Source organism: Mobula birostris, chromosome 2 (assembly GCF_030028105.1).
Source record: "Mobula birostris isolate sMobBir1 chromosome 2, sMobBir1.hap1, whole genome shotgun sequence".
Taxonomy (NCBI): Eukaryota; Metazoa; Chordata; class Chondrichthyes; order Myliobatiformes; family Myliobatidae; genus Mobula; species Mobula birostris.
This window is the reverse complement of record NC_092371.1, coordinates 121,219,284-121,243,449: the sequence shown is the minus strand read 5'-3', so window position 1 is coordinate 121,243,449 and position 24,166 is coordinate 121,219,284. Positions and strand designations below refer to the sequence as shown.

Sequence of the window (24,166 nt, the reverse complement as noted above, 5' to 3'; positions counted from 1 at the left end):
ATATGACAGGAGTATCATATCGGAGTGACCATCATATCAATCTGAAGAAAAAAAGGACAAGCTGTTTTAAATCTGTGCTGAAAGTAATGAACAGATGTTAATGAAAAATAGAAAAACACTGTATAAGGTGAAAAATGAAGATCTTGATTGTATATTGGAAAAGTGGATTTGTCAGCATCAGTGTACATATGCCACTTAACTGTATGCTCGTCATGGAACAAGTGAAGATTGAAAATTAAAGATAATTGTGAATATTCTGCAGGCTGGTTGCAGAAATTTAAGAAAAGGCACCTCATTAAATTTTTAAAGATCAGTGGTGACAGTGTCTTCTGATCATGAAGCAGCAGAGAAATTGAAGGGCTAGAGCAGCATGCATTCAAAACAACAAGAAATCATGTCAGGTTTTAAAATCAAAAAGATAGCTATGATAAAAACCCTAACACTGACCTAGGTGATATTGGAAGAAAGTTAAAAGTCATCCAGCGTAGTGCCTCCAGCATCTGCTTCCAGATCCCTCAACCACTTCTGATGTTCTTCCTCACAATGATGACACCAGTGATGTAACCTCTACTTGATGTAGTTCTAGTGTTCAGTGAAGTGAATATCATGTTTCAGTGATTACAAAACATAATATTTTTCATAATCTGAATCACATCCATTAAAATCCTTGAGTGTAACATGTCTAGCACCATAAATGTTGATCTCCCCCCCCCCCCCCCCGCCCCCAGCCAGTTTTCATTACATTTGTCTGGAAATAAATCCAATCTTGCACATTTTTTAAAAAATGGTAAAGTATAGATAGTGAAGTACATATGTGTGATGAACAAGTGTAAGACAAAAATTGCTTATCAGTAGCACACAAATTCCGTGTCTGGAATGATGGCGATGCCAAGTTCCCACTCACTGTCTACTCGGGCATAAGAAGTAATGAATAACTTTCTGATGATACAATTGACACAAATGTTTCAAGCTTCAAATGATTAAAAAACTACATTCAGGGTATATGTAATGTAAATGGCCAAACTTTCTTATTATATAGATGCAAATATTACAAAATTTAAAAAAAAACATTTCTGATAAGGGGTGATCAACCTTGTAATATAGGAATGTATAGACCTAAACATCTGGGAGAGTTCTCTTGGTTTCGTTCCTCAGCAGTATGATGCCTTTGAGGCAGGTGCTGGTGAGACTGGTCTTCTCATACACCATGCAAGATTTAGATCAGTGGTTTACTTATTTATTTTCTGGTCTCTTCTGCTTAGTTGTGGTTAACCCTTTGTGTCCTGATTCCTGAAAGTGAGTTTAGATAAAACACAAAGTATCCCACTAGGCAGTAAACCTGGCATCAGTAGTGTGGGCTACTAGATATTAAACAATTTATTGATTGTTGACAAACTATTGGAATGCTATATATTAAAGTTTACTTTTCATGTTTTGGGAGCCAGCATCATGTGTTTATGGAAAATTTGAATGTCTCACATTTTACCTTGAAAGAGGTTAAGCCCAAGTAACTCATACCTACATGTGTAAAATATTTTGACAAGTTTGTACTGAACTATTCTTTACGTCTTGCAGATCAAAACTCCAATTGTAACATCTAAATCTAAAGTGTTAGTGCCTGGTATTCCAGGCCATGATGCAAGTATAAAGTCCACATTGATGGAATCAAGGAAGACTGAAGCTAAAAGGAAAAACCTGGAAAATGAGGTAATGAATAAATATTTCATTCCTGAGGTTAAAATGGTTGTACTTCCAGTTCGTTGTTACTTTGGAATTTTAATCTTGGAAGAATGGGCAAAAAAAGTGGCAGATGAAATACAATGTTCTGGTGGTCCAAATAAGTTTATTCATTCTTGGGTTCCAAGTAGCTTTAGCATTCATTGCCCATCCACCACTGCTCTTGTACTGGTAAACTCTTCATAAACTCCTGCCGTCCTGCCATTGAAAGTACTGGATGCTATAGGTAGCGAAAAGGCTTCCAGGATTTGGACTTGGATAATATATTTCCAAGTCAGTATTTAGGGGAGAATAGCAGGTGATGGTATTTGCTGTGTTTGTCATTCTTGACAATAGAGGTCACTTGGGTAATTAAGGTTACACTGTAGTGCAGTTGCAAATAAGTTTTAATCCAAATCCTTTTTAAAACCCTTTCCCCAGCTTGTATGTCCAAGTCAGTATGTGATATTTAGAGGAGTCTATCTGACATAGTATTTGTGAGTCTGTGATATATCAGGTCTGAAAAAAGATTAAGCCCTAAGATGGCTTGCTATAAATTTAAAAATGATTTCCTGAAAATGTAAGAATGACTTCTATTTGATTTTACTGAGTTGCCGTGTGCATTCTATATCTGGGCTAAGGGGCTTCCAAGCATCCAACTGAGAAAGATTGGGGCAGAGGCTCGGTGATGGGGCAAGAGTTCTGATGAAAACGGAATTAGAGCTATGTCAACTTTCCGCTATATCGTTCTGGTTAAGTGTCAGAAGATTGGATTTGGTTTGTTCATTGTCATTAGGATTAAATTTAATTCTGGAACAGATCTTGAATTTTGAACTGCAGCTGAAATGTAATTTATAATTCAGATATTGACTTTTTTTTTGGTCACCATAAATATTGCCAATTTTCAGTTAGAACATAACAGTAGAGGAACTAGCCCTTAGTGCAATTATGTTGTATCAAAATAATTTAACAAATAATTAAATGCCTAACTAAACTAATTCTTTCTATCTACATAATGTCCATATTTCTCCATTCTCTGCATATTCACGTGCCTGTCTAAGACCCTCTTAACTATCTATTGTTTTGTCTGCATCACCACCCAGGCAGTGAATTCAAGGCACCCAACACACAAAAACACAGAACCTTACAATCTCCTTTGATCTTTCTCTGTTCGTAAATGTTTGCCAGCTGTGGTTTAACTCAAAATTCATTGATCTACAAATCCTGTGAAGAATAACTGGAGCAGGTATAGATTTAGTGACCCGGACTTTATAGTGTCCACAAGTATGTAGTGTCAACCATGGACAGGCCTGAAAATTATTGTGATCCTGCCTGTAAATTCATTTGAAATGACTACTCAACTGTTGCTTATACTTTTCTTTTCCAGTGCAGTATTGAGGAGCGACTGTCTGTTATGGATATCCAGGCAAAGAAGAGTAAAGGACATTTTCCACAGTCCGACAACTATGCAGTGTTGCTTGTACAGGGACTAGAAAGCAATGATGCATCAATTATAAATGTAAGATTTCACTGCTCTACCATCAGTTTCTTCGATTATTTTTTATTTATTTCCAGTGTATCAATTGCAGCTAGTTTCACCTACTATCATCCACCCTGCCTGTAGATTCACTTGGATGTTTCTCTACCTTTTCTGGATCTCTCTATCTCTATCTTGGAAGACCAGCTATGGACTGATATGAACTATAAACCCATTGATTCTCATAGACTACAGTTTATCCCACACTGTCTCTTGTCTCCACCACATCTGCTTAGAACAATTACCTCCATTCTAGAGCATCTGCCATAGCTGCTGCTTTTTTTTCAGGAAATGTTTCCCTTCTAATATGATTTGAGCATTTCACACACTTGCTCAGTTTCATGAATGCCTTCTCTTCCTCCCTGCGCCGCCCTCCCCCCCCCCCCACACGGAAGTTGCTCTAGCCCACACCTTTCAATCCGGTAAATCATCTAGCATCATTCCTGCTGTGCCATTCCACTGTCAATTACATCTTCCCCATTCCACTTTCTACGGGACCATGTTAGGGCAGGGTGGAAGTTAGTCCATTCACACCTTCCCACCATCTCTTTGGACGCTGGTACATTCATCTCTAGCACAGAACCTGTAGTAATTCTAATACAACCTCTCTCATCACCATCCAGGATTCCAAATAACCCTTCCAAGTGAAGTAACGAGTCATGTACACCTCTCCCAGCTTTGGCTGCTGGTTCCAATGTGGCCTCCCCTGCATCAGTGGAATCGGGTGCTGACTAGGTGATCAATGTGCAAAGCACAAAATAGCATACTTTATCCCCAGTTGAATGCTGTTTCAACTCCCTTTCCCTTCCCCACATTGGCAAGTCTCTCCACTGCCATGGTGAGACCCAACACAAATTAGAAGAATGCCTCATATATCATTGATATGCATGCTGAATTTTCCAATTTCAGGTAAACATCACTTCCTCTGTTTTCCATCCTTCCCCATAAGACATAGCAGAATTAGACCATTCAGCCTGTTGAGTCTGCTCCGCCATTCCATCATGGCTGGTCCTGGATCCAGTTCAACCCCATATGCCGTCTCACCATTTCGTTTGATGATGCCCTGACTGATAAGGAAATGATCAACTTCCGATATACCCATGGACTTGACCTCCACTATAGTCTGTGGCAGAGCATTCCATAGATTTGTTATTCTATGGCCAAAGAAATTCCTCTCTACCTCTGTTCTAAAAGGTCACACCTCAATTTTGAGGCTGTGTCCTGTAGTTCTGGATACCCCCACCATATCCTCTCCACATCCACCCCATCTAGTCCTTACAACATTCAGTAGGTTTCAGTGAGATCCCCCACAATTTTCTAAATTCTAGTGAGTGCAGGCCCAAAGTTGTCTAAAGCTTCTCATGTTAACCCCTTCATTCCTGGAATCATCCTCTGAACCTCCTGTTGGCTGTTTCCAGTGACAACGCATACTTTCTGAAATATGGGATCCAAAACTTGACGAGTGCTGCCTGACTAGTGTTTTATAAAGGCTCAGCACTATCTCCTTGCTTTTATATTCTATTCCCCTTGAAATAAATGCCAACATTGCATTTGCCGCATTTAGCACAGACTCGACCTGTAAATTAACCTTCTGGGGAGTCTTGCACGAGTACTCCTAAGTCACTCTGGACCTCTGATGTTTGAAACTTCTTCCCATTTAGATAATAGTGCACTCTATGTCTCCTTTTACCAAAATGCATAATCGTACATTTCCCAATATTGTATTCCATCTTCCACTTTGCTTCCAATTTGTCATAAGTACTGCTGCAATCACATTGATTCCTCAGCAGTACCTGCCCCTCCACCTATCTTCATATCATCCATAAACTTTGTCACAAAGCCATCAATTCCATTGTCTAAATCATTGACAAACACTGTGAAAAGTAGCAGTCCCAATACTGACCCCTGAGGAACACCACTAGTCACCGGCAACCAACCAGCAAAGGTCCCATTTGCTTCCTCCTACCTGTCAACCATTCCACTATCCATGCCAGTTTCTTTTCTGTAACACCGTAGGATTTTATCTTAAGTATCCTTGTGTGGCACCTTACCAAATGCCTTCTGAAAATCCAAGTAACTGACATCCACTGTCTCTCCTTTGTCCACCCTGCTTGTTACTTCCTCAAAGAGCTCTTAACAGATTTGTCAGACAAGATGTCGCTTCACAGGAACCATGCTGCTTTGACTTTTTTTAATCATTGGACTCCAAGTACCTTGAAACCTCATCCTTAATTATAGACTCAAACACTTTACTGACCACTGGCTTAGGCTAACTGGCCTATAATTTGGCCCATAATTTCCTTTCTTTTGCCTTCCTCTCTTCTTATAGAGTGGAGTGACATTTGCAATCTTCCAGTCCTCTGGGACCGTGCCACAATCAAGTGATTATTGAAAGATCTTGACCAATGCATCTGTTAGCTCTTAACCAACTTCTCTCAGGACTAAGGAATGTAATCCATCTAGTCCAAGTGACTTACCCACCTTAAGACCTGTTGAGTTTGCCTAGCACTTTTACTTTTGTAATAGCAATGGCACTCACTCCTACTCCCTGACCCTCACGGACCTCTGCCACACTGCTAATGTCTTCCACAGTGAAGACAGATACAAAGTACCCATTAAGTTCATCTGCCATTTCTTTGTCCCCATTACTAACTCACCAGCATTATTTTCCAGTGGTCCAATATCAACCCTCACCGCTCTTTTACTCTTTATATAACTGAAAAAAACATTTTGGTATCCTGCTTTATATTATTGACTAGTCTACCCTCATATTTCATCTTCACCCTTATAGGTTTTTAGTTCCTTTTTGTTGGATTTTAAAAGTTTCCTAATGATCTAACTTCCCACTCATTTACCTTATATATCCTTTCCTTGGCTTTTATGCAATCCTTAACTTTCTTTGGTTGCCTACCCCTGTCTTTTGAGAACTTCTTTCTCCATGGAACATGTCTATCCTGCGCCTTGTGAACTATTCCCAGAACCTGCAGCCATCTCTGCTCTGTCGTCATCCCTACCAGTATTCTCTATTCCACCTGGATTGGAGCTCCTCTCTCATGCTTCCAATTCCCTTTATTTCATTGCGATACTGATACATAGGAGTTGTGTTTCTCCCTCTCAAATTGCGGTATGAATTCAATTAGATTATGATCACTTCCTCCTCGGTTCCTTTACGTTAAGCTCTCCAATAAGATCTGGGTTATTTCACAATACTCAATCTAAGATGACCTTTCCTCAAGTAGGCTCAAGCGCAGGCTGCTCTAAAAGGCCATCTCGTAGGCATTCAACAAGTTACCTCTTGCAATCTGACACCAAATGACTTTCCCAATCCCCTTGCATGTTGAAGTCCCCCATCACAATTGTGTCACTACCCTTATTACATGCCTTTTCCAGATCTCTTCGCAATCTTAACCCCACGTCTTGGCTACTATTTGGAGGTCTGTGTATGATTGCTATAATGTCTTTTTTTACCTTTGCAAAGTAAAAACCACACAAAGATTCAACATTCTCTGACCCTATGTCACCTTTTTCTAATGATGTAATTCTATTTCTGGCCAACAGAACTATACCACCGCCTATACCTGCCTGTTCTTTCGATACAAAGTACATCTTTTAATGTTAAGCTCCCAACACTGGCTGCCTTTCAGCCACGACTCGGTGATGTCCACAATGTCATACCAACCAATCTCTAATTGCACCACAAGTTTGTCCACCTTATTCTGAATGCTACACTTATTTAAATAAAGCACCTTCAGTCTTGTATTCTTCGCCCTTTTGAATTTTGCTTCTGTGGTACAATTTAACTCTGCTCTGTCTGCATCATTAGCTTGTCCTTCTTTATATTCGTGTTACACCCATCATCTACTTGTAAACCTGCTGGCTCATCCTCAGCTCTATCATACTGGTTTCCATCCCCCTGCCGTACTGGTTTAAACCACTCCCAACAGCTCTAGTAAATCTGCCCGTAAGAATATTGGTTCCCCTCAGATTCAAGTGCAACTCATGAGGAAATCTGCAGATGCTGAAATTTAAAGCAACACACATAAAAGTTGCTGGTGAATGCAGCAGGCCAGGCAGCATCTCTAGGAAGAGGTACAGTCGACGTTTCGGGCCAAGACCCTTCGTCAGAACACAACTTCGTCAGTGCAACTCATCCCTTTTGTACTGGTCCCACCTGCCCCAGAAGTTTCCAAATATTCAGAAATCTGAGTCCCTGCCCTCTGCTCCAGTTCTTCAGCTGCACATTTATCTGCCACCTTACTCTATTCCTATCCTCACTGTCATGTAGCACAGACAGCAAACCTGAGATTACTACCTTTTGAGGTCCTTCTCTCTCAGCTTCCTTCCTAACTCCCTGTATTTTTTTTTTCAGGACCTCCTCCCTTTTACTTCCTATGTCGTTGGTACTAATATGCACTAAAACTTCTGGCTGCTTGCCCCTTTTAGGATATCGTGGACACGTCCAGAAACATCTCGGACCCTGGCACCTGGGAGGCAAACCACTATCCATGTTTCCTTTTCGTGTCCATGGAACTGCTTATCTACCACCCTATATTGTTGCTTATGACCCTCAGCAGTGGTCTCCACTTTGTGCATCTTTGACCCCATGCCTGTCTGGCTCAATGGCCCCCACCCCACATTATCCTATCACCTGACGACTGTTTCTCTCTCTCTCCACTCAATCCTGGTACAGGGTCACAACCTGAAACGTCATTTCTTCCCCCACCCTGCCGCCAGACCTACTTTATTTCTCCAGAAGTTGGGTTTTAATACAAAATACAGCATCCAGTGGCACGTTTATTGAAAATTTAAGGAGAGGTGGCCCCTGGTGTCTCATCAATGTGGCTATCACTTGGATGTTTTAAACTCCAGAACATTCTTGAGTCTTCTCTTGAGGCCCTTGCTGCTGGTATAGCAACAGGACTGCACCTTCCTTGTTGATCTGTTATTTCTTTCACTTTGTGGTGGTTCACCAGGCATTTAACTTTAAAGCCCTAAAAAGAACAATTCGATAGTCTGAAATATGTGATTCCCCTTTATCAATTGTTTCAAATTGATGCAGTGCTCCTTATTCAACTGTTTCTGTTTATAAATCCGTGAAACCTTCTGTACAATGAATGTTCAAGTTCTGTTCAATAACACTAGCAGTCTTCCTTAAGTATCCAAATTTTAAAAGCAGTGACATTGTTCCACTAGGTGGCACCAATACCAATACCATTTTAGTCAAATGGGAATAAATTGGGATATGGGATGCAGAAATCAGCCAAGTAATTTCCAAATGTGTGTGAATACGCATAATATGAAAATGTTGCTGGAATCAATATTTAAATTGAAAAAATTACGACACAGGTATATGCAGCTGAGATGGATCATCCAGAGTCTGTAGTTGAATATTTTCAGGTGGGGATTTGAAATGATGCAGCGTTATTAAGACCACATTCTTCATCCAGCACACAAGAACTTAAATATGTTGATTCTAAGAGGAATACTTCTCTGGATGAACTGATTCATTGTGCCAGGAGGGAATTAGTATTCCTAGCATTACTGTCATCTCTAAAACTGCAGGAAAATGCTTGACAGGTCAGGCAGTTTCCATGGAGAAACAGCTAAAGTTTTGGGTTGCAAACTTTGATTACCATTGGAGGCGACTATTAAATGGAAAGCAAGTTAGAAAAAAAACAGTGAGTGCATTCTCACTATCCATTAACAATACAGTAACAATGAGGAATGCAAGCATAGTGAGGAATAGATGCACTTTACATTCATCTCCCACCTTCTTCATTTGTCACTTTTACAACCGCTTCTCTTCCCCCACACCATTTTTACCCATGTGATCAGGGTCCTGGGTAAAATTTGGATTTGCTTGTCTCTTCCACACAGGAGCCATATGGTACAGAGAAACTTGAAGTGTCAGGGTCCTCAGTTACAAAGGGATGAAAGTAGCTGGAGGCAGTAGTGTTCAATGCAAAAATGTTAATTTGTGAATCTGTGATCCGCTCCAACTATATGTGGATTTGAGGACTTGAGCGTTTTATGGACATTTAGGCTCCTTTGCAGAGAGTATTGTTTTGCATTGCACTTGAATTCCCACATTAAAGGCCTTGCCTGTCTATTTTGGCACTTCAGGATTTTTAATGGTAGGGGCTAACACACTTGCAGTCACCTTGGTGTTTTCAGTTGATTCCATTTCAAAGTAATTTCTTGCACTTGTTTTGAGAAATTTAGATGATGGCATAATGGCAAATCTAAGGTCATTTTAATTTTATTTTCTTTACCTTTGTCTAGAAAGTGCTCCAGATTAATAAGGATTCCTTGATAAAGCCCACTATTGCCAGGTTACCAGTTACTGCAATAGTTCCACTGCTTCAGGAGGTAAGATGTGCTTAGAATTGTATGACATTGTGTTGGATTTAAGGCCAACATTATTGTGGAAATCGCATTTTAAGGAACTTGACAGCATAATTGTACAAAATTCAACACAACTAATCGTGAGACACAAAGCAAGTTTGCAAGTGCAGTATTAAGCCCATGGTGACAGACTTTCCATTAATATTGATGCTTTAAAGATTTCATGTTTTGGATAGCTTTGCTTCAGAAGAATAGTTATGAGTCATAACATTTGGGTGTGGGGGATGTCTCAACTGGGATAATTCAATAATTAAAATATTGGTTCTTTGGTTAAGATAACACTTCATTTGCTTGGGGAGTTATGTATGATTCAGTTTGAAGTTCTTGACTTAAATTGGTGTTTCCACCTTCAGTAAAAACGATTTGACCATGCTAGCATTAAATATTGTTAATGCTGTGTTTGTTATTCTGTTGGTTGATATATTGAATTGTTGTGGGAAATCAGACACCAGGTATGTGCGACTTTATTGCAATAGTTAGAAATCCACTGAGCATTTCAATTCTGATTATGCTCGTTCATTAAATGGGTATTCTTCCTCTCTAGCTCCTGCGCTGGTAAAGCACCCTGTATTCAGTATTCCTTTCTATACATTTTGAGATCGTATTGAGCTCAATGAAAGTTAGTGAAGTGTAGGGGATGGTGGCACTAACTGCTCCTTGGATCAGGGCTAATGTTTCTTTGTTCTTTCCTCTCTGTTTTGAGAGGTGGCACACAATAGTTCTGCTGCACAAGGCAACACAGTGGAGCCACTGTCCGGTAGTGTCAGAGATCAAGTTAAATCATGACCTTGGATGTTTCCTGCACAGTTTGCATGTTCTTCCCATGATTACGTTAGCATTCCCTTGAATACTGTGGTTTCCTCCCACATCCAAAAGCTATTTGGCCACTAAATTACCCTAGTGTGTAGGTAGGTAGTAGAATATTGGTGGTGTGGGTTATGAGAATGTGAGGTAATGTATGATATTTATAAATAGGTTGTAGAAGCTTGCTACAGGCATAATTGCCTGGTTCTGTGTGACATCATTTTGCCTGACCACCTTCAGTGATCAAGGTTGGGCACTGTGTTTGGAATTTGGTGTTGCCTCATGTCCCAAAGGTGTATGGGTTGGTAGATTTGGCCACTGTAAATTGACCCAAGCATGTAGGTAAATGTTAAAATCTGGGGTAATTGAGTGAATACTGGGTTCATTTAGTGAGGGGAAAGGGAATACTGAGCTAACATGGTCGCCAGTGACTGAATGTCAAAAGGAGATGCACTGAGTTTCCTTTTTGTACTACCCATGTTAGTCTGCGCCATTGCAAGTAGGTGGTCATAACTATGACTAGATTCAAAGATCATCTCCCTTCTCTAGAGTTGTAATTGATTATGTCCTATCAGCTTATAATATTTTCTTTTCTTCCCCTCCAGATCACCAAACGATTGCAAGCTCATCCTCACTGGTGAGGTTTTAATTTTGCACTGATTTTTTTTTTTGATACATTTGGCTGCTTCTGTGTTTTCTCAGAAATGTATGCATGCTTACTAATTGGAGGTACAGCCCTTGAGCACTGGCATTTTGCTAGCAAGGAGCATGCAGCTCAGTTCTGAAGTGGCTGTACCCTTAGTTCCTTGTGTTGAGGAATGGGAGTGTTCTTGGTGCCATTAACTTTATAGCACGGCATCAAGAGTGCCATCTTCTATCAGTGGTGTTAGATGCAAGCAGATTTTAAAAAATACTCCAGTTTTAAGTAGTCTGTTCTAAGATTGTCGTTATCAAGTCACTACCATATGTTCAAGCTGTAGCGAATATGAAGATCCACTATTAGTCATAGTCATACTTTATTGATCCCAGGGGGAAATTGGTTTTCGTTACAGTTGCACCATAAATAATAGTAATAGAACCATAAATAGTTAAATAGTACTATGTAAATTATGCCAGTAAGTTATGAAATAAATCCAGGACCAGCCTATCAGCACAGGGTGTCTGACCCTCCAAGGGAGTTGTAAAGTTTGATGGCCACAGGCAAGAATGACTTCCTGTGACGCTCTGCTGCATCTTGGAGGAATGAGTCCGTGGAATGGAGGAATTACTAGTAAATGTAGATTTTGCCAGGGCTATAATCTGTAACAATCATGACAGAATGCTGTTTCTGGTTATCTGACTGCCAGCCTAGTGCCAACATCTGCAGACATGGGTTGTAATCTAATCTGGTGCCTTGAGAGAAGAATTGCCTTAATTTTAAGACTGGATTGTTAGAATTGTATTCCTTTTGTGTGGCCAAGCTGCATATTCTGTGACCTCTCCTGTATTTTGTGACAAATTGGAGGCCAGCGCATCTCATTTCAATGCAAATGGATCTTGATCATTACTTGTGATTGTGGATTTTGCTAAAATTTAATGACTTCTCCCTTTTACTCATAGTGCTGTTTTAATGGTCCAGTGGCTAAAGGCGGTCTTCATCCAACATGCCTCCTTTTTGTCTTCGGTAAGTCTGTCCCTTAGGTACCTTCACTGTATTATATTATTACTCAGTATCATGAATCTCCTCATCGATCACTGCTTGCTTCCTGCATTTTTCTCACTTTGATCAGCTTGATACTCATTCCATTATGATTTTCTTTATTTAAATTGACCAAAGTTTCTCATGCTATATTCCCTACTTGTCAGAAATCACACTCAGTTCCAAGATGGCCTGTTCCCTGCTATGTTCCATGATGTATTCAGAGTCCACAAATGCACTCAGAATTTGTTCTCATATAGCAGTCCAACTTGTTTGATCCAATCTAATTAGAAATTAAAATCTTCCATAATAATTGCGCTCCTTAGTTTGCACTGCCTACTTTTTTTTTTTATCCCCACAATGTGCACAACATCTTGCATCTTACTTGCTAACTTTTAATCTCATTTCAAATGTTCTGAACTTGGGTTGACCCTTGTAACTTTTCCATCTCTTGTAAGTAGTGTTAATTGCAATGGGTTCAAGGCTAGAGACCTGTCTCTGTAATGACTATGATATCATAACTGTTCACCTTTATTTGTACTATTTGTTCATTTGTCCTATTCTGAATATTTCATGCAAAATCTGAAGTTTAGACTTGTCAACTTAAGATTGTACAGTTACCTTATTGCCTCTCATCCTGGATGTCTGTGCCATTCTATTTCTTACATTTCCACCTCTCTCCTTTGTCATCCTCTTTAGCTTTCTATCCGCTGCCATACAGGTTTAAACCTTCCTAACGTTTGCTTTCCTGACAGCTGGGTCATTAGTCTGGTGTTGCTTGTGTATAAGTCATCATACCTTCCCTAGAACTAATTCCAGTGTTCCAGGAATTCCTCTTTGTAATTTCTTTCCAGCTATGGATAATTTGAGACATTAATTAAGTGCTTTAATTACGCAGTTGAAGAATATTAATTACATCAAGGACTTTGTTTCACTCCAGCTTCATGGAAGAACTTTGCATTATAGAGGTAACACCTTCCTAAAGTAACAAATATATTAGAAATATCCACTGATTGTACTTTCCAAACAGCACCTTCCCCATGAGTTGCCACTTGAATCCTAAAGCCGACTGCAGACTTCCACTCTCTGACTCTGCAAAGGGATGTCACACAATTCTTAAACTTTTCTTGCTGTTTGACACACCTCGCTTGTTCTACCAAATTTGTCAAGTTCCCACAATTCATGTGGAGGTACATTCTGCAGCTCGATCCTGGTGCACAGTTTGGTTTATTGTCTTAGTTGTCTACTAAAAGTGAATATAGATTTGGTGGGCAATTTGGAATGTATAAGCTCACTTTAGTAGATATAAGAAATCATTTGCATATAGCTCGGGAGCAAATGGGTGGCAAACCAGTGATGCACCTCTTGACTGTCATGGAGCATTGATGTGGCTTTCTGATTTCTGAAAGGTGCAAGATCAATTTCCTCGCGCTTTCTGCTTGCTCTTCCAATGGCAGGTTGGATTGAATAGAAGAAAACAGTTAAAATCTTGTTATCATCATGTATGCTCATGCATGACCATCTTGAGTTTTGCAGGAAGTGTGTGGTAGCCACAAGGGTGTTTATAAATTTGAGATCTAAATGCGGAAGACTGCAGGTGCAGGAAACCAACAATAAAATAAAAACAAAGAACTGCAAATGATCTACAGATCAGGCAACACTTGAGGTGGAGAAGCAAAGTTAATGACCATTTTCAAAGCCCATTTTCAAACCTCTTACTAACTCTTCCTTCAGTTAGTCCTGACGAAGGGTCTGGGCCTGAAACGTCAACTGTAGCTCTTCCTAGAGATGCTGCCTGGCCTGCTGCGTTCACCAGCAACTTTGATGTGTGTTGCTTTAATGACCATTTGTCAGATCTGGAGAGTTCGTTCAATGTTCAATTTATGGATTGACCTTCAAGACAATATATTTCACATTTTTAGCACCCCCTGGCTGCAGAAATTGCTTCTCTTCTCATATCTAAATGAATGTCCGTTTGTTCAGAAGCTGTGCCCTTGAATCCTAGCTCTCCTACTAATGCAAACATCCTCTTCGTGTCCACAGGCCTTCCAGTAAGTTCCTCTCTCACCCTTCTGAACCATCAAGTAAAGGCCCAGAGACCTCAAACACTCATATGTTAAACCTTACATTCCTGGGATCAGTTGGTTCCTTTGAATCAATTTTGAAGGAATCTTTGGAAGATAAGGCTGAAATTGTGACATTACTTAATTGGTTTGGTTAAATGATCTTCAGAATTTACTTGTACTTTTAATTTTGAATTGCATTAATTAATGTGCTTTAACTTCAGTGTACCCCAGAGTTATGGTTACTGCTTAGCTTGATTTTGTTTGATTTCCCTCTGCAGTTACCTGATCTTGTGCCACAACTTGGAGCATTATACCAACTGATGGAGAATAGAGTGAAAAACCTGCCTAAGCTCTCTCGTCTACATGGCAAACTTTTCCTTCTCAGCGCACAGGTAAGATTTGAGATTCTAATTACATTCAATAGATTTTTGAAACGAAAGAAGTTTAGATTCATAAAGCATTTAAGGAGATGAGATTTGGTCACACCTCTGGTTAATTGTGTTCAGCCTAATCTCAATTTGCCGCTCATTATTTTGCGGTTTGTTTTAGGGTAGGGTTTCCCAATCTTTTTTTCATGGAGCCTTACCATTAACCGAGGGGTCTGTGGAACCCGAGTTGGGAACCCCTTCTCTAGGTGCCCAGTCAGGTACTTTTTTTTAATATATGTGTTGAGAATTTTCTGTCAGATGCCCACTGATTCCTCAGCACCCCTCTAATCATGTCAGTCATTTAAAATCTCTTGAGACCCCAGATGATTATTCCAAAGAAAGAAAATTAAATCCTTAACCGTTCTACTTACATTCTTGAAAAATTTTAATACTTTTTATTAAATCTTAAATCTTGTTACCTGGAGAAAACAATTTCAGTCCAGCCGATCTTTCTTCATGAGGAAAATAACCCGAATCCTGATAACATTTTGTAACATTCTGTTGTCCTGTAGTAGCTTGACTGTATATTTTTAAGTTCTGGTGTAACTTATTCTTGTCTCTTGGGTGATGAGTTATTGAGCTGCTCCACCTACGGTCTTTTATTGGCTCTCCTCCATTATGTCCTGTTTAAGTTTAGAGAAAATAAGAAGTCAGACATTTGACACATCCTTTAAATTTGAGCAAATATGGTGACCTTTTATCCAATATTTTCATTTAATTTGATTTATTACTCTTTCAATCTTTTTTTGAAGTTTTAAATTTGATCAGAAAGTCTTTCCTCAAAATGGACTGCCCAGTCCATTTTTTTTTGTTTTATTATAGTGTAGCGGGTTTTTCCCCCTTTCTTTTCATTCAAAACCCAATGCTTTTTCCCTTTCTCTTCATAAACTGGTAAGAGGAGAGTTGTTGTTTTCATTTTTTTATTATTATGTATTTTATATTAGTTAAACAATATCTATGATTTTGACAACATTTGTCTTAATCTTGGTTTATATTGTTACTGATATATATACACACACACACACACGCCAATTCTCCTCTTGACTGTATGCTTTTTTTAAATCAAAAAGATTAATAAAGAAAGAGTTATTGAGCTGTTTTCTTGGATGTCATGTCTCCCTGTCCCAGGATTTCATAGTACTTTAAGATCCCATCCTACCATTTATGCACTCCTATTCCTTGTTGCCTTTCCTAGATGCATTCCTACATACTTTATCTAATGAGCCTCTTTTGTCACTTAATTGCCAGTCTTGAGTAGCAGATTTCCTGTAGCTCCAACAATCAAATCTAATCATTGTCTCTCACAGGAGGTAAGGTAGTGCTATGGTCAAGATGTCTGCCATCTTTAAGCATGGTTTGGTGTAGTTTATTGTTCATGCGTACACTTAGCAATAACCTATGGTTGGGAATAGTAAGCTGGTCTAGGTCTAGTAACCCAGGCTTCCAGTGCTATCTGTAGTACTTGCATGTTCTCCCTGTGACTTGAGTTTTCCCTAGTTATCCCAATTATCACCTCATCACAGATGTGCTGGTTGGTAAGTTACTTGGCTATTATAAATTGCTTTAGTGTGAGGGAATTGATCAAAATAGATGTGAGACAGTATTTCAGGGAAATAAGAGGGTGTATTGTATTGGTGGGATTACACTGAGATCCAGCAAAGATTTAAAGCCATTTGAAATTCTATCTTACAAGAAAGTGAAATGTACTAAAGTGTCCTTCTTTCAAACTAACTTTTTTTCAACCACCCTCTATAATTGCACTTGAAGAGCTTTGAAGTATTGTTCTTGATTCTTCCAGTTATTGTAGTGCTTACTTCTGGCGAGGATGGCATGATAGGAGGATGTGCTGCCAGAATTCCATTGAGGAGCTAAAATTACTTTGAATGCAATTATCAAATATCAATACTCACTAGTGGTTTGGCCATTCTTGATTGGCTGATTCAGAACATTTTGCCTCCTGCGCCATAGATTCATCTATTCAAATCCCATTGCAGAGACTTGGAAGCAGTCTAGGTTAGTGCCAAAATGCAATTGTTGGCAGGCAGGTTCCTTTAGATGTGATACTGGTCTGTTCTCAGAGACGAATGTAATGATCCTGTGGCATTATTCTGAAGAACATCAAGGGTGGCCCCCTCTTTTCATGCTCAATATCTTTAATAGTACAAAAGCAAAGGCAGATTATCTGGGATTTTCATAGGCCTGTTTGTGGTACCCCACTGTACAAGGTGGCATCTGCAATTCCTGCTTTAGAATAATGACATTTCAGAAGTACTTGAATGACACCAAAGTGTTTTCTGAAAGGGCTGTGGAAGATGACATAAATCTTGCTATTTTTTGCATTTCTTGTTTAATTTATACTTAAATGTAAATTCTTGTAATTGTCAAATTGTAAATTTCCAAACTTAGATGTTTTGATATCACTTAGATTGCAGCAGCCCAGCGTATGCAGGATGTAAGCTCTGTGAACCAAACTGCGAAAGTTGTTTATGCAGAAGGTAAGCATGAACAGTGGACATTTACTGTGTGCTTGTGTGTGTGTGTGTGTTCGTTCTGTCCATGTATCTTGTAGATCATTCTAAGTAACAGTTCGGCCCCATGCAGGTAATGAGAATTTTTATGGAATTTGTCAAACAAAGTGTAATTGTGGATAAAAAGTTTCACTAAAAATGAGCTTGGAATAATGCATACATGCAGAAGCTTGTGTTTTGTCGAAGTTCTGCAGAATTGATATGATAGTTGGGGTAGTTTAAGGAAAGAATTCAAATATGGGATTTAAAGGGCTCGGGGCCTGGCTTCCAAAGGTAGTTTGAGCAGGAGCGCATATCCTACAGGGTGGGGCTGTTTGTTTCAAGGAGGATACTGAGTTGAAAAGCCATAAAGGATGTTGAAAATTTTAAAATGGAAATTGGGAGGTCAGTCTAACAAAGCGGATAAGGGACTTGATGTGGGCATAGGCAGCTTTGTGCTGGATGTGCTGAAAGAAAAGATGGCTCGGATTCTGGTTATGGCCTGACATTGTTTAGTTTAACCGTGGATGGCCTGAGAGATAGACAAGGTGATGATAATCTAGATATAAGGTAGATACTTGTATACAAAGCGAAAGTTGCTGACTGCCTGAATCCAAGCAAGTCTATCCAAATTGGAGGGTGTAGTGGTGGCAGAATGGAGTTTGTGGACAGGGCTCTGTCCCCATAGATGAAGGATCTGACTATAAATCCTCAAATACAGAGGACCATAGTAGTGGAAGAAAAGCCACTGCTGGAAGCCCAGTGGTTGCGAATGAGTAGGTAGATGGTTTGCTGTAGAATAATGGAGTTCTGTCATTTATACTTGAGGATTAGTCTGAAGTAATTTTACTGGAAGGAATGAGAGGCTGAAAATGCATCAATTGACGGGCCTAAAGTTGGATGGTAACTTTACAGGTCATTTACTGAGATGCAAGATCAAGTTTCTTTGCGCTTTCTACCTGCTTCCCTTGTAGCAGGTCAGATTGAATAAAAGAACACAAAAGCATTATATTGCTATGTACTTCTCAGAAATAAATGGATATGTTTGCTCAAACTCATTAATGCCTTGCTGTTTTTTAAATAACTAAACTTGGTCTTGGTGAATGTGTTTCTCCAAATAAGGAAAAAGTTGAAATGTGGGTACAGAAGGTCAACCCAAGGGCCTGAACTGTGCTTTACTGATCTATGTAGTCACTGTTCGCTGGTGTTTCCCCAGTAGCATTCCTTTTCCTGTTGCTGAAGTTGACTTCTATGTCTTCATGTTTAGAAATTTCATTCAGACACCTAAGAATAGTAATTGTTCTTTAAAATATTCTCCAAAAACTCTTCTCCCAGTTGTCTTTACCCTCAAAAGTTTTTAGTGTTTTTCGCAAAACTCCTCTAGCGAATACATCGTGCTAATGTGATGTTTCCCTTGCACTACATGGAGATGTGATAATACAAGTTCTCTTGTAGTCTACTTCCATTGATATCTTTCGTTCTGACAGAATCATCGGAAGATGAAAATTCAGAAGAAAACTCAGAAGTTGAGTTGATGGAAGACCAAGAATCTGATGTAAGTTTAACTGGGTCATTAAAACTTCAAGGAAGTTCATTGTGGATCTGATGGGGTTGCTCTTGCTGCAACCAAGATGTGAGACTACTTTCAGGCTCTTAGTTCACTGTTGTTCTCAAAACTATATATGTGATTTGCTTTAATTATTTAACGCTCTTCTTTTCACACTGAAATATACCTACTGTTCTAATGGGTAATGTTTCACAGTGCACTTGTATATTACTCAACTGTTGTATCGGTATGCATAGTTTACATTGGGTACATGCATAAAATCAAAATTGGGATTGCATTTGGGTTACTTCCTTTTCCCATGTCCACCTCCCATCAAGTTAAGTTCATTATTATAGACAACAGTTGCTGGATTAAGACTGGATTTTTGTTCTTAGGCAGCTGTTGTTGGCCTTTAGCTTGCATTAAGGTCCCACAAGTCAAGTATTACACTTGTAACTCTTGCTTCGGCCAGCGACTTAATATAGGGGGTGATAATCCTGGGCCCGGCCAAACTTAAGAAATTTCATTTGGGTGGATGCTGCGCGATGTGTCCCGTTACAAATCATTACCCCAGAATAACAAACAGTACACAATATGCGATTAAAAGATTAAGCTTTATAATTCTTACTTTGACTATATGGTTAGTAGGGAAATGAAATAAAAGGGAAAAAAGGGCCCAATCTTATTAAACTGTCTGTTGCGCAAAGTTGGAGCTCACAGATAAGCTGATCGTTCACCATCGACCTCCTCCGATTGTCACTGCCCTTCGGACCCTCGCTCGGAGTCCACCCGGCAGTCTACCAAATCGCTTCCATTGGCGTCTTCTCTCCTTACCTCTCCCTGGTAAAAGCCCGCAAAAAAACCTTCTCGCAGATTCACAAGACAGGGTAACAAAATCCTGATCGGCTAACATGCATATGCAAGTCTTGTTATCTCCAGCCATAACCCAAACATTGCTGCTGCAGAGAAACAGTTACCTCAGCAGTGAACATTACAGAGAAGCCATTTCATTAGCCTTAGTAGTGAAACGTTACAGAGAAGCCATTACAGTGCGTTACACACTGAAATCCTCAGATGGAAAACCAGAAATGCCGCTAAGTGTTGGTGCCCATTCAGAATATCTAGATACTGAGGACCCGTCGATGCATTCTCTGTAGCTGCTGTTTGTCCTGTGTATTACCAGCAGTACCTGTTCTTGGTTCAAATTCGTTTGCTGATTTAGCTTTAATAAAAATCATGCAGACCATCCATAGTAGATGAAAATTTTGGGGGGCATAGTGGGCAGCCAGGAAGACTATCAAAGCTTATGATGGGATCTGGACCAACTGGGCTGAAAACTGGCAGATGGAATTCAATGCAGACAAGTGACGTGTTACATTGGGAGGGCAAACCAGGATAGGACTTGCATGGTGATAGATAGGGCACTGAAGAGTGTGGTAGAACCAAAGGATCAAGGAATGTAGATTCGTAATTCCTTGAAAATGTTACTACAAGTAGGTAGGGTCATTAAAGAAAGCTTTTAGCATAAATCGAAGTGTTGAGTACAGGAGTTGGGTGTTATGTTAAAGTTGTGTAAGGCATTGGTGAGAGCTAATTTAGAGTTTTGTGTGCAGTTCTGATCACCTACTTAAAGGAAAAGAATGAAAGAGTACAGAGAAGATTTGCAAGGATTTTGCCAGGACCTGATTTGTAGGGAAAGCTTGAACAAGTCAGCAATTTATTCCCTAGAACGTAGGAGAATGAGGGGAAATTTAATAGAGGTATACAAAATTGGGAATAGAAAGGGTAAATGCAAGCAGGCCTTTTCCACTGGTTTTCATGAGACTAGATCTAGATGTCAAGAGTTAAGTGTGAAAGGTCAACTGTTTAAAGGGAACATGAGGGGGACACCACTCAGGGTGGTGAGTGGAATGAGTTGGCAGCTGAAGTGATGGATCTGGGTTTGATTTCAGTATTTAAGAGAAAGTTGGATAGGTACATGGGTGGGAGGGCTGTGGAGAGCTGTGGTCCGGGTGCAGGGTAATAGGTAGGACTAGACAGATTAATAGTATGGCACAACCAAATGGGCTGTAGTGTTCTATCATTTCCACTGCTATGTGAAGCATGTTGATGAGATGTAGCATTGTGAGGTAGTGATGCTTCCTTGTTTTATACCACTCTTCAGTTTGATAGTTACACTTGCATCACGATGGCTTGCAAATTGTAATCATGGTTCAAAGGGCCACAATTATATTGCACTCTAGAATAAAGTAATTTATAACTGAGCTGTAGTTCAGTAGCAAGCATGGTATGTATATGAAACTGTTTGTAAGATCACTGTCATTTTATTCTTGGGTGCAGTGTAACTTTTTGAGGAGGAGGTTGGGATACCAATGAAGTGAATCTGTAGATTGCCCTGAGACTATTTAGTACTCTTAAGCATTCAGAAGCTTCACAGTTTGAGCTTGAGGGGAACAGATAAGAGAAGCTGACTCAATAGAGGATTTCAATTTTGCTGTACCTTTTTCCAATGTGTGTCCAAGCTGTTACTTTATCAAGATGAAAAAGTGCAAAAGTATCGGTCATTCGTGGAATAAAAATGTTGCATTTACAGATGGTGTTTCTTGAAATTTTGTAACTTCTATCCAATATTTTTAAAACTAGGTAAATTGGGATGAGGAGGAGGAGGAAGATGAGGAAGAAGAGAGTGCGGCCAACTCAAAAATGCAAATTGATAAAGAAGTTAGTGAAGATTCTGGAGAGGACTTGCACACAGATAATGAAAGTGGAGAGGAATAAAACCATTTTTAAAGGAAAATTGACTATATCGGCACACTTGGGTCAGTGAATTTGCCCCAGGCACCTGAATATATTTTTATTCCACCCGGAAGCTCTTTAGTTTGGCAATTAGATGACAGACGGCTATCAAGAATACATCCAGAACTGTCTGTGCACAATGGACTCCAAGGAATCTGTGACTGTATTGGTGGTGCACAGCTCACAATTGTATATTTCTGCAACCATGTTTCTATTGCAGGTCATTTTTTTCCTGACATTTCTATTTGGAGTGGTTACCACAGCCAGTAACTCGTAACTCGTGGCCATTTCGAAAGGGGTGGGTGGTTGGACAGACATCCAGTTCATCAAATCCATGACTACTGCTGTTGCATTTTAACCTGGTGTGGGGAACATAGTTCAGGTTTCTTCTGAATAGTTTGGTTCAGATCATCTGCTCTCAGGTTGGTATGTTACAGGTATGTAGTCATTGGTTGACAGAATTAGCATATTTGACTATAAATCAGTACTTACAGCTATAATGCTGTTTTCTCCTTTGTATAGTGAATAAACACAATTCTCCTTTATAAGATTGTGTTCTGTACTTTGTCTTTGTCAGCAGCTAATAATCCAATTCCCTGGGAAAGAATGTAATTTTAAAGATTGCTGGTCCCCCTCAATCCGTAAAACAATGTTGCAGTGGTTGATGACAAGGTAAGGTTCATAAAGCACCACGACTGTAGATGTATGTCTAGTCCCAATGCTGATTAAATGAGGCCAATAAGTGTTGAAGAGATAAAGTTAGGTCATGGTAGAGTACTGAACTGAACAGGCAGATTGGTCTATGATGTGCCATTCTTGATGCGAATTTAATGCTAAATGTCCTTTTCCTGTGTATCATCCATATCCATGTTTACCTAAGTTTTAGGCTCCACCAAACTGCTTGTTTCCATTACCACCGCTGATAACTCATTCATATTACTCTCTGCATGTGAATATTTTCAAGTGACCTTGTGTCTCCTTTTCACTCCTCCGCCACACCCCCTCAAGCCTTAGGCTATGCCCACACTAGACCAGATAAATCCCTAACCGAAGCTTTTTCACTTAATTTTGACCCTCCGTCCACACTGAAACGGTGTTTTCCTCCCCCGAGAACAGAGCATTTCTAAAACACTCTGCAGAGTGTTTAAATCTGAAAACGCCAGTTGGCTGTTGTAGTGTGTACGGGGTAACCGGCAAATTTTAAAAACACTGTTGTGACGTGCCAGAACAAATGGTGGCAGCAGCACAGCATTTCATTGTTTTCTTGAACACAACCTCCAACACCACAATAACATCTGACAATAGATGTGTAACGTCTAATGTAACATTGTATGGAAATACAAGATAACACTGATGCAGACATGTTTTATACATTTAATAAGATGCTTTATTAATGTATTGTTTGTGCAAACATTCAATAGATGCAATTGTCACTTTTGCCCAGTAACTCGTTTTATTGCACATGTTAAATACAGCAAAATAATACACAAAGACATGGCAAAAGACAAACAAATGAGGTACAGGTTTCCCCCGCCATCCAAAGGTAGAGTGTTCCTACGAAACCATTCGTAACCCAGAATGTCATAAAGTGAAGAAGCAATTACCATTTATTTACATGGGAAAAATTTGTGAGCGTTCGCAGACCCAAAAATTAACCTACCAAATCATGCCAAGTAACACACAAAACCTAAAATAACAGTAACATATAGTAAAAGCAGGAATGATATGATAAATACACAGCCTATATGAAGTAGAAATACTTTTCTGCAATCATTGCTGCACCGTTCTCTGTAGCGAAAATCTCATGCAAGCACTTGCGGCAGAAACACTCTCTGCAGTAACCTTTAAGCTATGAAGCTGCCAAATCATACCAAGTAACACTTAAAAATACACAGCCTATATAAAGTAGAAATAATGTATGTACAGTGTAGTATCACTTACTGGAATCGGGAAGACAGCACTGAGCACAGTGATGGTGTGTTAGGCTGAGTCATCGGAGGTTGAGGTGGTGCAGTTGTCCCCAACCTCCAGGCCACGGACCGATACTGATCTGCAAAGCATGCAGTGGTGCAGCGATAGCCGGGATGCACCCAGCACATCTTTAAGAAAAAAGCCCAAATAAACAAGCTAATTAATTAGGTGCTGCCCGGCAAGTAAATGTCGGCACAGATCAGGATATCTATCACGAGTGATTGCCGATTGCAACACCTCTGATCTGGGCCGACGTTTTCTTGCCGGGCGGCACCTAATTAATTAGCATGTTTATTTGGGCCGTTTACTTAAAGATGTGCTGGGTGTGTCCTGGCTACTGCTGCACCACTGCACTCTTCGCGGCAATGTATCAGTCCGTGGTCTGGAGGTTGGGGTGGTGGGGCACTGGGGTATCATCTCATTGTCGTCTGTTTTCATCAGGACAGGCAGGTCATCTTCTATGTCTGCCTGCCTCGATGTCAAAGGTCGAGGTTTGTTGTCTGCTGTGGCTGATGTGGAAGGCTTGAAAAATGACAGTATGCTTGACTGCTTAGCCTCACCTATTTTTCTATCATACAGTTCTTTGAAAGCACTCAAACCATCCTGCAAATGTGTCCTAAACCTATGTACCCTTTCAAAATTAAAGTAGTACTTTTCTGCAATCATTGCAGCGAAAACCTCATGCAGTTGCTTCACGTTCAGTTCCTGGACG

The 24,166-nt window shown here is 39.8% G+C and overlaps 1 protein-coding gene and 1 non-coding gene across 2 annotated transcripts in view; both read left to right on the top strand.

Annotated features, from left to right (window-relative positions):
• wdr43 (WD repeat domain 43) overlaps positions 1-22,031 on the top strand; it is a 57,832-nt gene extending 35,801 nt beyond the window's left edge. The window contains exons 10-18 of the mRNA XM_072247145.1: positions 1,576-1,707; positions 3,104-3,235; positions 9,536-9,622; positions 11,068-11,099; positions 12,062-12,125; positions 14,485-14,598; positions 17,060-17,129; positions 18,629-18,696; positions 21,331-22,031. Of these exons, the coding sequence (XP_072103246.1) occupies positions 1,576-1,707; positions 3,104-3,235; positions 9,536-9,622; positions 11,068-11,099; positions 12,062-12,125; positions 14,485-14,598; positions 17,060-17,129; positions 18,629-18,696; positions 21,331-21,465 (834 nt within the window). The 3' untranslated portion in view covers positions 21,466-22,031. The remainder of the gene's footprint in view (positions 1-1,575; positions 1,708-3,103; positions 3,236-9,535; positions 9,623-11,067; positions 11,100-12,061; positions 12,126-14,484; positions 14,599-17,059; positions 17,130-18,628; positions 18,697-21,330) is intronic.
• LOC140194334 (small nucleolar RNA SNORA31) lies at positions 18,014-18,144 on the top strand. The gene has a single exon (XR_011885182.1). It is a non-coding gene; the product is annotated as a small nucleolar RNA SNORA31 (small nucleolar RNA).
• Positions 22,032-24,166: the final 2,135 nt, after the last annotated feature.